Source organism: Rhipicephalus microplus, chromosome 6 (genome assembly GCF_043290135.1).
Source record: "Rhipicephalus microplus isolate Deutch F79 chromosome 6, USDA_Rmic, whole genome shotgun sequence".
Taxonomy (NCBI): Eukaryota; Metazoa; Arthropoda; class Arachnida; order Ixodida; family Ixodidae; genus Rhipicephalus; species Rhipicephalus microplus.
Genome location: NC_134705.1, coordinates 177,268,541 through 177,285,357, shown reverse-complemented (window position 1 = coordinate 177,285,357; position 16,817 = coordinate 177,268,541). Strand labels below are relative to the sequence as shown.

Below are 16,817 nucleotides of genomic sequence, written 5' to 3'. Positions count from 1 at the left end.
TTTTTGAGGGCTTCTGTTTGCGTAACGCCATGGTGACTTGGGCTGCTGGACCCCGGCGCAACTTTTGGGTGCACTCGTAGGAGGTGATGAAGTTTTACCGAGAGACGAAATAAACAATTGTATCGGGCCACTTGGTAAGGATCCATCTTGCTAGGAAGCGCTGCCACTATTACACAGACCTCACAACACAAGCGCTTAACTTCAACTGAACGTTTATTGCAAACGTCAGAGTTTATAGAAAAAGAATAGTAAAAGGTAGACAACTAAAAGCACACGTGCCAGTCCCGCACATTACTATCTGTTATTCTCTATCACCCCATCCAAAACACAGTTCTTTCCGCGTGAGCGCGATAGAGAGTGCACAAACACACTCAAAATCATCGCGTGTCATTTCCTTTCATTTCTTTTGAAACAGAACAAGTTTTTAAGCCATATTCTGGACAGTTTTTTTTTGTTTGTTTTTTTTGCAATAAACGTTTAGTTGAAGTTAAGCGCTTGTGTTGTGTGTTCTGTGTAATAGTGGCTGCGCTTCCTAGCAAGACAGACGAAATAAATTGTGTTAGAAGCACGAAATGAAATGCGCTAACGGCGGGTTCTCTCTCTCTCTTCTTTTTTACCTTACGTTTGTTTTTCGATTCAAAAGTATTAAATTTACTCTGTCCCTGTGCTGACCCGTTCAGGTGTCATCGTAAAGATAGACGGTTACGTGTGGAGCTTCACAGTAACTAATGACAACGCTTACATGCCCTTTTCTGTCTCTTTCGGTGCCGAGCTGCGTGATTTGGTTGTCTCTGTGCAGCATTTGGCGTTGCGCACTGGTGGCTAACTGATGTCGCGAGGAAATATATATATAATATAGACAAAAACAAACACGCTTGAGGGTACGAACAGAGCCATCGTGACTGCGAAGCGAAGCCCGGCCGCGTCACCTGTTTGGGTGGTCCTTAGAAGGACCGTTTGGGGAATGCGGCGAGCGCGCGGAAGGGGTGCTCGCTTACGCCTTCTTCTCCGTCTTCTTCGGAAGAAGCACGGCTTGAATGTTGGGCAACACACCGCCCTGCGCGATGGTGACGCCGGAAAGCAGTTTGTTCAGCTCCTCGTCGTTGCGGATGGCGAGCTGCAAGTGACGGGGGATGATCCGGGTCTTCTTGTTGTCACGAGCGGCGTTGCCCGCCAGCTCGAGCACCTCGGCGGCCAGGTACTCGAGTACGGCAGCCAGGTAGACCGGGGCGCCCGCTCCGACGCGCTCGGCGTAGTTTCCCTTGCGTAGGAGGCGGTGAATACGGCCCACGGGGAACTGAAGCCCCGCGCGGCTAGAACGGGTCTTGCTCTTGCCTTTCGCCTTGCCGCCCTTGCCACGTCCGGACATGGTGTTGCTTTTCGCTTGCCGGTTGAGAAAAACTGCTGCCTTCTAAGATGAGAGCCGTGCTCGAATGGTGGTGGTAGTGGTTACAATGAAGAGGAAAAAGGCACCTAATTTCTGTCTGCCTTCAGGCGACACGGCGCAGTGCCTTATAGGGGTGGGGGGAAGGAGGGATAAAAAGAATAGAAGGAAAGTAGAAGCAGAAGAAGACAGCCAACGAGAGGAAAAAGAAGGAGATAGGAAAGTGGGGATCCGGTCGAAGCAGTCCAAGGGCGGGGTGCCACAATGCGAGAGCTACACGGCATCAGGAGACCGCGGAGGGCGAACCAGTCGGCGGGAGCTACGCTGAAGTCGGAGATCGCGAGGGCACAACCGTCCAGCTTGAAATCCTGCGAGCGAATCCCCTCGAATGGTTTCCGTTGCCACCATCGCGCGCCGCCGCTCGCGGGGAACGGATGAGAGTGTGAGAGAGGGAAGCCGTGCGAACCAATGGGGCGCGCGCGTTGTGCTGATCTCGTCAACACCCCTCGCTCATATTTAAGCGCGCCGCGCAGGGGCGACACGCGCATTCGACTCTGGTCTCGCGTGCGTGTTGCGTGAAATCATGCCTCCCCAACCGTCTGGCAAAGCCGTCAAGAAGGCCGGCAAGGCGCAGAAGAATGTGCGCGCCACGGACAAGAAGAAGAAGAAGCGCCGCAGGAAGGAGAGCTTCTCCATCTACATCTATAAGGTGCTGAAGCAGGTGCACCCCGACACTGGTGTCTCCAGCAAGGCCATGTCCATCATGAACAGCTTCGTGAACGACATCTTCGAGCGTATCGCCGCCGAGTCGTCACGCCTTGCTCACTACAACAAGCGCTCGACCATCACGAGCCGGGAGATCCAGACCGCGGTGCGCCTGCTTCTGCCCGGAGAGCTGGCCAAGCACGCGGTGTCCGAGGGCACAAAAGCCGTCACCAAGTACACCAGCTCCAAGTAGGCGTGCGTCGTGGGCCACAGCGAGCGGCGACAAATCAACGGCTCTTCTCAGAGCCACCCAAATTGTTTGCGTCGGCATAGGGGTTGTGCTGAGAGATTCGGCTCCAAATCCATCCTCTTCTCTCTGTTGAACACCGCTAGCAGGAGCGTTGGTGTGCCGCGCTCGACGTGTGTGCTCGGGTAGGTTGAACAGGTAAATTAGAGAAGACCGAGTGCGCGGAGAAAAGTGCCACAAGTACGGTAATGGAGGGAAAACCAGGAGCGTGGTAATTAAAAAAAAAAAAAAAAACAGGGGGAAGGTGGCCGCTGCTCAAAACGTAACATGACCTCGAGTGTGTTCAGCTCTAGGGGAATGATCGAAAAGAAAACTAGCGTCAGCATTTGCCCGAGCAACTCCGACATGTCGGGCCAAATACGAAGGGGTATACACGGTATGCAGTGCATGCGGAGAGAAGGGAACTGCAGAACACTTGATAATGTTATGTAAATGGCTTCACCCTATAGTTTAAAATGATGGCGCAGAGTTTTTCAAAGCACCGGGGGAGGGCAAAATATACTTTAGGCGGGTAGAATCAACTAGAAGGTGGTTATCTTATTGGTGGCTACAGTCAAAGCAAGAGTGAAAACTAAACCATTCACTGCAAAGCGCCGGTCCTATACTTCACTATTTAAGGGGGACAAAATAAAAAGATAAATCTAGTTGTTGTTTAGCTAAGCATGTCCGATGTGAAGGGTACAGCCACATTCATCAGCCAGCGCCGAGTTCCTTCTCTGCCACGCCCACTCATTTGTTTACGAAATTGGGGCATTCATTTCTTGAGAGCGCAGGGCAGGCCCGTTTCGAGACTGTAGGAGGAGTGAATGTAGATTGAAGTGCGCGATGCGGTGAAAAATGTGCGGAAGCATTGATGCAAGAAAAGATGGGGGAGAATGTATAGACGCATGTGACATTAGCTGTAGAAGCGGAAAAGCGTGGGGGCGGGCTGCATGCTAATTATTGCCCCAACGCAAAGTATCAACAGCCCCCATGGAAAGGGGAAAAAAAAAAAAATAAGCTGTGCGTACGCATAACAGGGGTACCACGCAGGTGATTTATATAGTGTACAAAGAAGTACGAAACTCAGTAAAGAAAGGCGGTCGACAGGGGGTATGGGCATTTCCTGTTTTTTACCACCGAGTGCTCCGTTTGCGCGTCGCCGAAACAAACATAGCCAGGCCGGCCAGCAAACGACACTGCTCGGCTTGACGTTTACATATCACACGGTGTAGCGGAACACTGTGTTCTCTTCGAAAGAACAAATGCGCCTGTGCTAGGCACAAATGAGTGGTGCGTTCCATTAGGAATATGGTTGGAAACTTACGTTAAATGAATGAGTGGACGCACCCTTTATTTCCGCTTGGTTTCGTGACGTGATGGACGGCAGCGAGCGTTGCAGTGTAACCGATACACATGTAACTGAGCGGTTGACGTCGGTCAGAATGTAGAAATGTGCAGTTTTCTGCGCGAAAAAGGAAAAGGGGGATGGGAGAAAAAATAATTGTTTGACGCTACCGCAGCTATCGTTATGGTGCGTCGTAGCGCCGCTAGAGATGCGTAGCATGCCAAGGGGAAGTCCGCGTTTAACTCGTCGTGAGCAAATGAATATAACGAGAGAAAGGACATCGCCAAAGAAAGAAAACAGCGGTGACTCACAATTAAGGCTGAACCAGCCAGAGTTGGCTGGCATGTTATCGTGGCCTTGGATGTCGTTTGGATCGCGGGGCTTGTCTGAGTACTGGTGCACGCGTTCGGCTGCAGCCGCCTTTCGTTCAGCAGGGATGATGGTTCGCGGTCAGTGGCCCTGTTTAAATAGATGCGAAGCCTAGTTAAAGTTGTTATCTACGCAGAATCGCCACACTTCATGTACCATTAGAACCGTGTCGTAGATGCGGTGCGGGAGGACTCAGTCCTAAATGGTGGGTTAATTAATTAAAAAAAAAAGAAAAAAAGCGGCTACTCAGGATTCGCAGTTGGACTGGATGCGAACCAAAGGTGGCAGTTTGGTTGTTGGGTTGCGATTGCCGCGGGCGTGTACCTGCACAATGCGGCCGTCGTTTGTAAGATGATTTCATTTGCGGAGGTTAGTGAGACCAGGCTGTGTTTTTATTGATGTTTCATTTCAGGATACCAACCGCGGCTTTTTCGAACGGCTTGTGGGTGTTTTGTGAGATCTTTTTAGATTACTGACTATGTTCAGCGGCTCGACAGTGCATTTGTATGAAGCCTTCAAGCGCGATCATTTTGTAAATTTGCATCGTGCGTCCCTGCCACCATGGGACCGCTCATGATTGTGAAAGATGAAACTGCGACCGCTTGAACACACTTGCACCACAAAAATGGCACGCGCAGTTTGGTATTGGTGCACGTGAGAAGGGAATACAATAGATGGGCATTGGCGCGCATCTTTTTCTCTTATTGATATGATATATAAGGATATGTCGGCGCACCATTATGGCACCGGCTACTCCTTAGCCGTTGAGTGAAACTTGAACACGTATCTTGAAGCAAAACATACAAAGCAGTGCATGGAAAGTAGAAAACTCGGGCAGAAATATGCAAAGACACACTTACACTTATACACACATATCAGAACACAATGGTAAGTAAATGTTCGAAAGTCAATGAATGAAGTCTCTGATAATGTCCCTCGTTAATATTCGGTCCACCAGCACAAAACAGTGGAGCACACGTCTGGTCCTTATAAAGATGCATTCGCTCGTGTGTACATAATTGTCGACACGTCATTCATTTCACAACACACACATGATGGGAGTCACGTGATACTGTACATAATAAGTACATTTGTTACAAATGAAAGTTCGTTATTTCTTAATACTTATCAGCAATCCCGCTGTCTTGTAAAGAACGTGTTGATGCTTTTAAAGCGTGCGACTGTAAAACTCGAGTAGGCCACGGACCCAGAAGTTTCTTCATGTTAAACGGTCTGCGGTCTAATGCCAACTGTTCGGACTTAAGACGGCGTCTCGTGATGTGGACATTCTACGAGAAGGTGACATACGTCTTCATCTATTAATCCACATTCGCATTCGGGACTTTCAGCTCTGCCGTGTCTGTGCAAAAAAAAAAAAAAAATGTTTTGTGTATGTCGTGCCTAGCCTCAATCGGTAAATTAGAGTTTGCGATATTCTATCTAATGCCAGCGTAATTTTTAATTCAATAGATGGATCGATGTGGTATAAATCGCACCTCTTTGTACTTTGGTCAAACCAAGCAGTTTTGCTCATTCTGAAAGTTTTATTCTTTATAATACTACGCAATTCACTTTTTTCGAAATATTGGTTGCCACGATGTGTAGACCTACTTTGTTTGCTCTGGACGGCAGATATCAGGCGTAATGAAGCTAGGAACACATGTGAGCCTCGGAAAAAGAAGTGCGAATAAGAAAGGCCAACTGCAAATCCTCTTTGCACAGCTGATGCCGTCCGGATAGTCGTTGATAGATTACTTAACAGGTTGTCAGCCTCCGAAGGTATTATGTAAGCGAAAGTACGCATGCGTAAAACATGCAGCGAACGAACACTCTTCCAACGCTGTAAAGAAGAAAGAATGCATAAAGGGTGGTGCATTTTACGCTCCAATATCGTCCTATGTAAGGCGCTTTAGAGTTAGGGCTGTTTTGCCTGTAATTGCGTGACCCTTGCAGGGTTCCTCACAGTGCAACCGTGCACTTGAAACAAGATGGGGAAACTTCGCTGCGACCGGACCGCTTGACAGTCCGTGTTTACGGGAGGAGAGGCGCGCCCGAGAGGAGGTGCGCTCTCACTCTCTGCCGTCCCCGTGAATGCTGAAATGAGCGCGGTCGCGTTGCGTGGCTTCGGTGAAACTGCCGTATCGCGATATGTAGTGGAGCTGCCACAGTAAAATTTGGGACACGCGTAGCCAGCCGAAGGTGCTGTTACTTTGCCGAATTTCACGTGCCGGCGTCCACAACAACGCGAGCACGCTTTGTTTAGAAATTCCCGGCCATGAGGCCGTGCCCGGACCGCGTGTGTTAGTCCCTTGGTTTGGCGACAAGGATGGCGTCAAAGTGACGCCGTGAAACGGGTTTCGTGCGTGCAAATGAGGCATTGATGTGATTAGAAAGAAAGCGACAACATAGAAAAGAAAAAAAAAAAGAGGGAGGGGGCACAGGCCGGGGACGAGTAGTCGCAAAGTGTTAAGTGTGCAGTTTATTTACGTGCGGCACACAGGTGAGCTGTTGCAGCTGTGATTTTTGACAAATATTGCGTGTGTCATGTTCAGTGGACACGATGAAACGTTTGTTTTAGCGAACGCGTTGTATCCGCTGTGCATGAATTGTCGCTTACTCGGTTTGATGTCTCCTTGCCGCTGGGGCAGCTGATACGAGTGATACGCCATTTTGCAGCAGTGAAGGGTGCGTGAATGAATGGCCAAGAAACTTAGCAACAGTAACGAGAAAAGAATTACAAACAAACAAACGAAAGCACGTTTGCCGTGTATATTCAATCTTGTAGTGCAGAAAAATAGTCAGTGCAGCAACCTGCGCGGCCAACGCGCTCCTCGCGAAGAAAAGAGGGAGAGAGAGACGAGCCGGCCGCCGACCAACCGGCGTGCGCCGTTCGCCTTCCTCCTCAGTCTCGTTGGGATTCGCTCGCAGGATTTCAAGCTGGACGGTTGTGCCCTCGCGATCTCCGACTTCAGCGTAGCTCCCGCCGACTGGTTCGCCCTCCGCGGTCTCCTGACGCCGTGTAGCTCTCGCATTGTGGCACCCCGCCCTTGGACTGCTTCGACCGGATCCCCACTTTCCTATCTCCTTCTTTTTCCTCTCGTTGGCTGTCTTCTTCTGCTTCTACTTTCCTTCTATTCTTTTTATCCCTCCTTCCCCCCACCCCTATAAGGCACTGCGCCGTGTCGCCTGAAGGCAGACAGAAATTAGGTGCCTTTTTCCTCTTCATTCTAATCACTACCACCACCTCCTCAGTCTCGCGGGTCGGCGCCGACACCACGACTCGATCGTGTGGAGCATTCGCTTTCCGGGCGCGTTTCGAAGCAGAAGCAGAACTTCGGAAGCCGTCATGTCTGGCCGTGGCAAAGGTGGCAAGGGGTTGGGGAAGGGTGGCGCCAAGCGTCATCGAAAGGTGTTGCGTGACAACATCCAGGGCATAACCAAGCCGGCCATCCGTCGTCTGGCGCGCCGTGGCGGTGTCAAGCGCATCTCTGGCCTCATCTACGAAGAAACTCGCGGCGTTCTCAAGGTGTTCCTCGAGAACGTGATCCGCGATGCCGTCACTTACACCGAGCACGCCAAAAGGAAGACCGTGACAGCCATGGACGTCGTGTACGCCCTCAAGCGTCAGGGCCGCACCCTGTACGGATTCGGAGGCTAAGAAGCCAGCGGCGTCGCCTGCAGCCAGCCAACGAGAACACAACAGCCCTCTTCAGGGCTACCCACTTGATGCTTCGGCAGTGTGATCCCAGCGGTTCGCCATACCCGCCCGTCCCTCTTTGCAATATCATTGCGTCATCGCTCAGGTGAGCAGCACCTCGTGTAGTAGTAGCCTGATCGCGCTGGGTACTTGTCACGTTCACCGCATTTCGTTCGCGTCGTCGTCTTTCTCCTGGGTCTGCATGCACGAATAAATCGCCGCATCTGCGAGTTCTTCCTCTCCTTCCTGCAAGCCAAGCTGCTAAAACGGGCCCGTCAAGCGAACTTCGCCTAGTTAGTTACCTTATCGCGCGAAGGAAGAAGCCGAGCGCAGCGTTCTACCCTGGTCACTGCATTCTTGGAGACACGACTATGCTCAGGAAGCACGAACTCGCTTTTCTGTTTGGAATGCCCACTACACGATCGCGTCACGTTGTGTCGAAATAAATAAAAAACGCCCTATGTTCTACCGTGGGGCACGCAGACGAAGAACGGCTGTGTACTTACAAATGAAAATTGATTGTGACAGGTTGGTCGTGTTTACCGCCGTGCACTCAGAAGTGCCCCATTCAAGAACACATTGTGTACATTGTCCCGCCTAATTTTTTTTTTTTTCCACACCTGGCGCTGCCAAGCTGTAAAAAAAAAAAAAAAAAAAAGCAAGAAAGAAAAGTGGAAGGGGATGTTTAAACAATTTTCTGCGCAAGTCAGAAGCAAGTACACAATAAGCGCTGCCCATGCGGCGTGCTGAGGCAAGCTGCACTTGATAGAAGTGGCACTCATGTACTGTACTGGTGCTGCGAACACTGCAGTTGTGAAAGCTTTACTTGGACGGACAGCCACGCAACAATTGTTTCCATTTCGCCGGCAGAGGTGGTCACTCTAGGGAGGCTGGCTTGGCCGCCCACGCGAGAGGGGGAGGGGGACTGGCCCATGTAAACGCGAAAGGTTCGAGCGCGGGAAATTCGAAAGCAAGGCGCGCTCGCGTGAGCCTGCCGTCAGATGGCGACACCAACCCACGAGCAATGCATTTTCAAGTGCACCCTTCTTTTCCCACCCCCCTCCGCACAGGAAGAGGCGCGTCGAATGTGTAACCAAGGCGCACGACAGTGGTTCTGCTCAGGCAAGCCTACCTATAACAAAAATTGTTCTCCAAGTGTGTACCTTCATTTTCTCGTGAAAATGTGAAAGCCGAGTGAATGGGGCTTTTTGAGGCGCGTGTTGATCTTCCTTTCTATTATGATTATTATTTTTCACCCTTTCATTGAGTCCATTTCCTGCTTTTTGTGCCACATATTTAGCACTTAGAGGTGGGGGGGGGGGGGGGATTGCTGATGTGTAAGATGGAAACGAAGAGGAAAGTGAGCCCCGAAACAACTGTCTGCATCAGGATGCGACACCTCAGCGGTAGCTCACAAGGGATGGGGGGTGAGGACGGATTAAAAGGATAGGAATAATGGTGTAGAGAAAGAGAGATGAGGGAAACCAGAGTGAGACGACATATCGAGGGAATAGGAGTAAAAATGAAACAAAACATTCGAACGCAAACACCCCGTACATCCAACCGCCATTGAGCGCACCTAGTTGTTTGGCAAGTATGTATGAGTGATTCTTAAGAGGGAAAGGAAGATAAAATTGAGTCCCGTTACTGTCTGCTATTGAGCAAGTAGGCGCGCTCAGTGGCAGTTGGATGTACGGGGTGTTTGTGTTAGAATGTTTTGTTGCATTTTACTCCTTGTCATTGCGCCGACTTGTATGCATATACCAACACTGCCGGTGGTCTCTCGTCGTCTTCGCCACTCTACGTAATGGTCGCAAATGAGCGACAACGCAAGGAGCAAGTTTTTTTGGCGTGGCAGTGCGCATTTGGCCTCGGTGATGCGAGGCGCGCTGTTGGCGTGAATGGTGGCGTCTCGCACTCCGTCGCGCCCCTTCGGGAAGCGACGAGCTACAGCGTCGATTGATGTGTTGCCTGGAAGGCGAAAGAAATGCGCAGCAGGCTGTATTGTACAGCGGTAGTGGTTTCGTTTCGGTGTACCTCTTTGCAGCCGCGAACTGCACGGTTGCCCGAAAATGAGCGCCAGCCAGCATCCTGGCGCACGCTTCCGCGCTCGCACGCGGACGGGTTCTCACGCGTCGGCCAATGGGAGGGAGAGAGATGGGTCGTGCGGCGAAGCCGCTTGCCGTTCTCCGGCAGGAGCGCAGTTTCGCTCCGCCAGTCGAGGTGATCGGACGTACGAACCATGGCCCGAACTAAACAAACCGCGCGCAAGAGTACCGGAGGCAAGGCTCCGCGTAAGCAGCTTGCTACCAAGGCTGCTCGCAAGAGTGCCCCTGCCACAGGCGGGGTGAAGAAACCTCACCGTTACAGGCCTGGAACCGTGGCCCTGCGTGAAATTCGCCGATACCAGAAGTCGACCGAACTGCTGATCCGCAAGCTTCCCTTTCAGCGCCTGGTGCGGGAAATCGCTCAGGACTTCAAGACGGACCTCCGTTTCCAGAGTTCTGCCGTGATGGCCCTTCAGGAAGCTAGCGAGGCCTACCTCGTTGGTCTTTTCGAAGACACCAACCTGTGCGCCATCCACGCTAAGCGCGTCACCATCATGCCAAAGGACATCCAGCTGGCTCGGCGCATTCGCGGTGAGCGCGCCTAAGTTGGGCTGCTCCCTGCGCTTCGGTCGACAGGCAAGCAACAACAAACGGTCCTTCTCAGGACCACCAACGTGTCTGCTTTGGCTACGAGACCACTCCAGGCCACGTACTCCGGCCGCACCCTCTTTTGCTGTCATGTTTTGTACGTTCGTGGCTGCGCTGTCTAGCGAGCGGAAGAAAGGAACGTCGGCGCGTCGTTATTACGAAGAAATGGCTCAGCTTTGACAATTCAAGGTAAAAGTGTGTACCATTATGAGTAGACAGACAAAAGGTAGGCTAGCTTCAGTCGGTATGTGTGCAGCAGCCGTGCTGCGAACCTGTGGTGTGTCAATTTCATTTATGTGTTTAGCTTTTTGCCCGCCGCTTGTAAGGTGTTTTTGAGGGCTTCTGTTTGCGTAACGCCATGGTGACTTGGGCTGCTGGACCCCGGCGCAACTTTTGGGTGCACTCGTAGGAGGTGATGAAGTTTTACCGAGAGACGAAATAAACAATTGTATCGGGCCACTTGGTAAGGATCCATCTTGCTAGGAAGCGCTGCCACTATTACACAGACCTCACAACACAAGCGCTTAACTTCAACTGAACGTTTATTGCAAACGTCAGAGTTTATAGAAAAAGAATAGTAAAAGGTAGACAACTAAAAGCACACGTGCCAGTCCCGCACATTACTATCTGTTATTCTCTATCACCCCATCCAAAACACAGTTCTTTCCGCGTGAGCGCGATAGAGAGTGCACAAACACACTCAAAATCATCGCGTGTCATTTCCTTTCATTTCTTTTGAAACAGAACAAGTTTTTAAGCCATATTCTGGACAGTTTTTTTTTGTTTGTTTTTTTTGCAATAAACGTTTAGTTGAAGTTAAGCGCTTGTGTTGTGTGTTCTGTGTAATAGTGGCTGCGCTTCCTAGCAAGACAGACGAAATAAATTGTGTTAGAAGCACGAAATGAAATGCGCTAACGGCGGGTTCTCTCTCTCTCTTCTTTTTTACCTTACGTTTGTTTTTCGATTCAAAAGTATTAAATTTACTCTGTCCCTGTGCTGACCCGTTCAGGTGTCATCGTAAAGATAGACGGTTACGTGTGGAGCTTCACAGTAACTAATGACAACGCTTACATGCCCTTTTCTGTCTCTTTCGGTGCCGAGCTGCGTGATTTGGTTGTCTCTGTGCAGCATTTGGCGTTGCGCACTGGTGGCTAACTGATGTCGCGAGGAAATATATATATAATATAGACAAAAACAAACACGCTTGAGGGTACGAACAGAGCCATCGTGACTGCGAAGCGAAGCCCGGCCGCGTCACCTGTTTGGGTGGTCCTTAGAAGGACCGTTTGGGGAATGCGGCGAGCGCGCGGAAGGGGTGCTCGCTTACGCCTTCTTCTCCGTCTTCTTCGGAAGAAGCACGGCTTGAATGTTGGGCAACACACCGCCCTGCGCGATGGTGACGCCGGAAAGCAGTTTGTTCAGCTCCTCGTCGTTGCGGATGGCGAGCTGCAAGTGACGGGGGATGATCCGGGTCTTCTTGTTGTCACGAGCGGCGTTGCCCGCCAGCTCGAGCACCTCGGCGGCCAGGTACTCGAGTACGGCAGCCAGGTAGACCGGGGCGCCCGCTCCGACGCGCTCGGCGTAGTTTCCCTTGCGTAGGAGGCGGTGAATACGGCCCACGGGGAACTGAAGCCCCGCGCGGCTAGAACGGGTCTTGCTCTTGCCTTTCGCCTTGCCGCCCTTGCCACGTCCGGACATGGTGTTGCTTTTCGCTTGCCGGTTGAGAAAAACTGCTGCCTTCTAAGATGAGAGCCGTGCTCGAATGGTTTCCGTTGCCACCATCGCGCGCCGCCGCTCGCGGGGAACGGATGAGAGTGTGAGAGAGGGAAGCCGTGCGAACCAATGGGGCGCGCGCGTTGTGCTGATCTCGTCAACACCCCTCGCTCATATTTAAGCGCGCCGCGCAGGGGCGACACGCGCATTCGACTCTGGTCTCGCGTGCGTGTTGCGTGAAATCATGCCTCCCCAACCGTCTGGCAAAGCCGTCAAGAAGGCCGGCAAGGCGCAGAAGAATGTGCGCGCCACGGACAAGAAGAAGAAGAAGCGCCGCAGGAAGGAGAGCTTCTCCATCTACATCTATAAGGTGCTGAAGCAGGTGCACCCCGACACTGGTGTCTCCAGCAAGGCCATGTCCATCATGAACAGCTTCGTGAACGACATCTTCGAGCGTATCGCCGCCGAGTCGTCACGCCTTGCTCACTACAACAAGCGCTCGACCATCACGAGCCGGGAGATCCAGACCGCGGTGCGCCTGCTTCTGCCCGGAGAGCTGGCCAAGCACGCGGTGTCCGAGGGCACAAAAGCCGTCACCAAGTACACCAGCTCCAAGTAGGCGTGCTCGTGGGCCACAGCGAGCGGCGACAAATCAACGGCTCTTCTCAGAGCCACCCAAATTGTTTGCGTCGGCATAGGGGTTGTGCTGAGAGATTCGGCTCCAAATCCATCCTCTTCTCTCTGTTGAACACCGCTAGCAGGAGCGTTGGTGTGCCGCGCTCGACGTGTGTGCTCGGGTAGGTTGAACAGGTAAATTAGAGAAGACCGAGTGCGCGGAGAAAAGTGCCACAAGTACGGTAATGGAGGGAAAACCAGGAGCGTGGTAATTAAAAAAAAAAAAAAAAAAAACAGGGGGAAGGTGGCCGCTGCTCAAAACGTAACATGACCTCGAGTGTGTTCAGCTCTAGGGGAATGATCGAAAAGAAAACTAGCGTCAGCATTTGCCCGAGCAACTCCGACATGTCGGGCCAAATACGAAGGGGTATACACGGTATGCAGTGCATGCGGAGAGAAGGGAACTGCAGAACACTTGATAATGTTATGTAAATGGCTTCACCCTATAGTTTAAAATGATGGCGCAGAGTTTTTCAAAGCACCGGGGGAGGGCAAAATATACTTTAGGCGGGTAGAATCAACTAGAAGGTGGTTATCTTATTGGTGGCTACAGTCAAAGCAAGAGTGAAAACTAAACCATTCACTGCAAAGCGCCGGTCCTATACTTCACTATTTAAGGGGGACAAAATAAAAAGATAAATCTAGTTGTTGTTTAGCTAAGCATGTCCGATGTGAAGGGTACAGCCACATTCATCAGCCAGCGCCGAGTTCCTTCTCTGCCACGCCCACTCATTTGTTTACGAAATTGGGGCATTCATTTCTTGAGAGCGCAGGGCAGGCCCGTTTCGAGACTGTAGGAGGAGTGAATGTAGATTGAAGTGCGCGATGCGGTGAAAAATGTGCGGAAGCATTGATGCAAGAAAAGATGGGGGAGAATGTATAGACGCATGTGACATTAGCTGTAGAAGCGGAAAAGCGTGGGGGCGGGCTGCATGCTAATTATTGCCCCAACGCAAAGTATCAACAGCCCCCATGGAAAGGGGAAAAAAAAAAATAAGCTGTGCGTACGCATAACAGGGGTACCACGCAGGTGATTTATATAGTGTACAAAGAAGTACGAAACTCAGTAAAGAAAGGCGGTCGACAGGGGGTATGGGCATTTCCTGTTTTTTACCACCGAGTGCTCCGTTTGCGCGTCGCCGAAACAAACATAGCCAGGCCGGCCAGCAAACGACACTGCTCGGCTTGACGTTTACATATCACACGGTGTAGCGGAACACTGTGTTCTCTTCGAAAGAACAAATGCGCCTGTGCTAGGCACAAATGAGTGGTGCGTTCCATTAGGAATATGGTTGGAAACTTACGTTAAATGAATGAGTGGACGCACCCTTTATTTCCGCTTGGTTTCGTGACGTGATGGACGGCAGCGAGCGTTGCAGTGTAACCGATACACATGTAACTGAGCGGTTGACGTCGGTCAGAATGTAGAAATGTGCAGTTTTCTGCGCGAAAAAGGAAAAGGGGGATGGGAGAAAAAATAATTGTTTGACGCTACCGCAGCTATCGTTATGGTGCGTCGTAGCGCCGCTAGAGATGCGTAGCATGCCAAGGGGAAGTCCGCGTTTAACTCGTCGTGAGCAAATGAATATAACGAGAGAAAGGACATCGCCAAAGAAAGAAAACAGCGGTGACTCACAATTAAGGCTGAACCAGCCAGAGTTGGCTGGCATGTTATCGTGGCCTTGGATGTCGTTTGGATCGCGGGGCTTGTCTGAGTACTGGTGCACGCGTTCGGCTGCAGCCGCCTTTCGTTCAGCAGGGATGATGGTTCGCGGTCAGTGGCCCTGTTTAAATAGATGCGAAGCCTAGTTAAAGTTGTTATCTACGCAGAATCGCCACACTTCATGTACCATTAGAACCGTGTCGTAGATGCGGTGCGGGAGGACTCAGTCCTAAATGGTGGGTTAATTAATTAAAAAAAAAAGAAAAAAAGCGGCTACTCAGGATTCGCAGTTGGACTGGATGCGAACCAAAGGTGGCAGTTTGGTTGTTGGGTTGCGATTGCCGCGGGCGTGTACCTGCACAATGCGGCCGTCGTTTGTAAGATGATTTCATTTGCGGAGGTTAGTGAGACCAGGCTGTGTTTTTATTGATGTTTCATTTCAGGATACCAACCGCGGCTTTTTCGAACGGCTTGTGGGTGTTTTGTGAGATCTTTTTAGATTACTGACTATGTTCAGCGGCTCGACAGTGCATTTGTATGAAGCCTTCAAGCGCGATCATTTTGTAAATTTGCATCGTGCGTCCCTGCCACCATGGGACCGCTCATGATTGTGAAAGATGAAACTGCGACCGCTTGAACACACTTGCACCACAAAAATGGCACGCGCAGTTTGGTATTGGTGCACGTGAGAAGGGAATACAATAGATGGGCATTGGCGCGCATCTTTTTCTCTTATTGATATGATATATAAGGATATGTCGGCGCACCATTATGGCACCGGCTACTCCTTAGCCGTTGAGTGAAACTTGAACACGTATCTTGAAGCAAAACATACAAAGCAGTGCATGGAAAGTAGAAAACTCGGGCAGAAATATGCAAAGACACACTTACACTTATACACACATATCAGAACACAATGGTAAGTAAATGTTCGAAAGTCAATGAATGAAGTCTCTGATAATGTCCCTCGTTAATATTCGGTCCACCAGCACAAAACAGTGGAGCACACGTCTGGTCCTTATAAAGATGCATTCGCTCGTGTGTACATAATTGTCGACACGTCATTCATTTCACAACACACACATGATGGGAGTCACGTGATACTGTACATAATAAGTACATTTGTTACAAATGAAAGTTCGTTATTTCTTAATACTTATCAGCAATCCCGCTGTCTTGTAAAGAACGTGTTGATGCTTTTAAAGCGTGCGACTGTAAAACTCGAGTAGGCCACGGACCCAGAAGTTTCTTCATGTTAAACGGTCTGCGGTCTAATGCCAACTGTTCGGACTTAAGACGGCGTCTCGTGATGTGGACATTCTACGAGAAGGTGACATACGTCTTCATCTATTAATCCACATTCGCATTCGGGACTTTCAGCTCTGCCGTGTCTGTGCAAAAAAAAAAAAAAAAAATGTTTTGTGTATGTCGTGCCTAGCCTCAATCGGTAAATTAGAGTTTGCGATATTCTATCTAATGCCAGCGTAATTTTTAATTCAATAGATGGATCGATGTGGTATAAATCGCACCTCTTTGTACTTTGGTCAAACCAAGCAGTTTTGCTCATTCTGAAAGTTTTATTCTTTATAATACTACGCAATTCACTTTTTTCGAAATATTGGTTGCCACGATGTGTAGACCTACTTTGTTTGCTCTGGACGGCAGATATCAGGCGTAATGAAGCTAGGAACACATGTGAGCCTCGGAAAAAGAAGTGCGAATAAGAAAGGCCAACTGCAAATCCTCTTTGCACAGCTGATGCCGTCCGGATAGTCGTTGATAGATTACTTAACAGGTTGTCAGCCTCCGAAGGTATTATGTAAGCGAAAGTACGCATGCGTAAAACATGCAGCGAACGAACACTCTTCCAACGCTGTAAAGAAGAAAGAATGCATAAAGGGTGGTGCATTTTACGCTCCAATATCGTCCTATGTAAGGCGCTTTAGAGTTAGGGCTGTTTTGCCTGTAATTGCGTGACCCTTGCAGGGTTCCTCACAGTGCAACCGTGCACTTGAAACAAGATGGGGAAACTTCGCTGCGACCGGACCGCTTGACAGTCCGTGTTTACGGGAGGAGAGGCGCGCCCGAGAGGAGGTGCGCTCTCACTCTCTGCCGTCCCCGTGAATGCTGAAATGAGCGCGGTCGCGTTGCGTGGCTTCGGTGAAACTGCCGTATCGCGATATGTAGTGGAGCTGCCACAGTAAAATTTGGGACACGCGTAGCCAGCCGAAGGTGCTGTTACTTTGCCGAATTTCACGTGCCGGCGTCCACAACAACGCGA

General features: G+C 50.5%; 2 protein-coding genes across 2 annotated transcripts in view; both read right to left on the bottom strand.

Annotated features, from left to right (window-relative positions):
* Positions 1-994: 994 nt before the first annotated feature.
* LOC142766089 (histone H2A-like) overlaps positions 995-16,817 on the bottom strand; it is a 32,548-nt gene continuing 16,725 nt past the window's right edge. Inside the window, exon 2 of the mRNA XM_075867927.1 lies at positions 995-1,767. Within this exon, the coding sequence (XP_075724042.1) occupies positions 995-1,369 (375 nt within the window). The 5' untranslated portion in view covers positions 1,370-1,767. The remainder of the gene's footprint in view (positions 1,768-16,817) is intronic.
* Positions 11,809-12,246, bottom strand: LOC142766088 (histone H2A-like). The gene has a single exon (XM_075867926.1). It carries the CDS (start codon positions 12,181-12,183, stop codon positions 11,809-11,811), a length of 375 nt encoding a protein of 124 aa, XP_075724041.1. The 5' UTR covers positions 12,184-12,246.

Bases quoted from the DNA above. Each gene is read 5' to 3' on its own strand.
- LOC142766088 (XM_075867926.1), bottom strand. From the start codon at position 12,183: ATGTCCGGACGTGGCAAGGGCGGCAAGGCGAAAGGCAAGAGCAAGACC.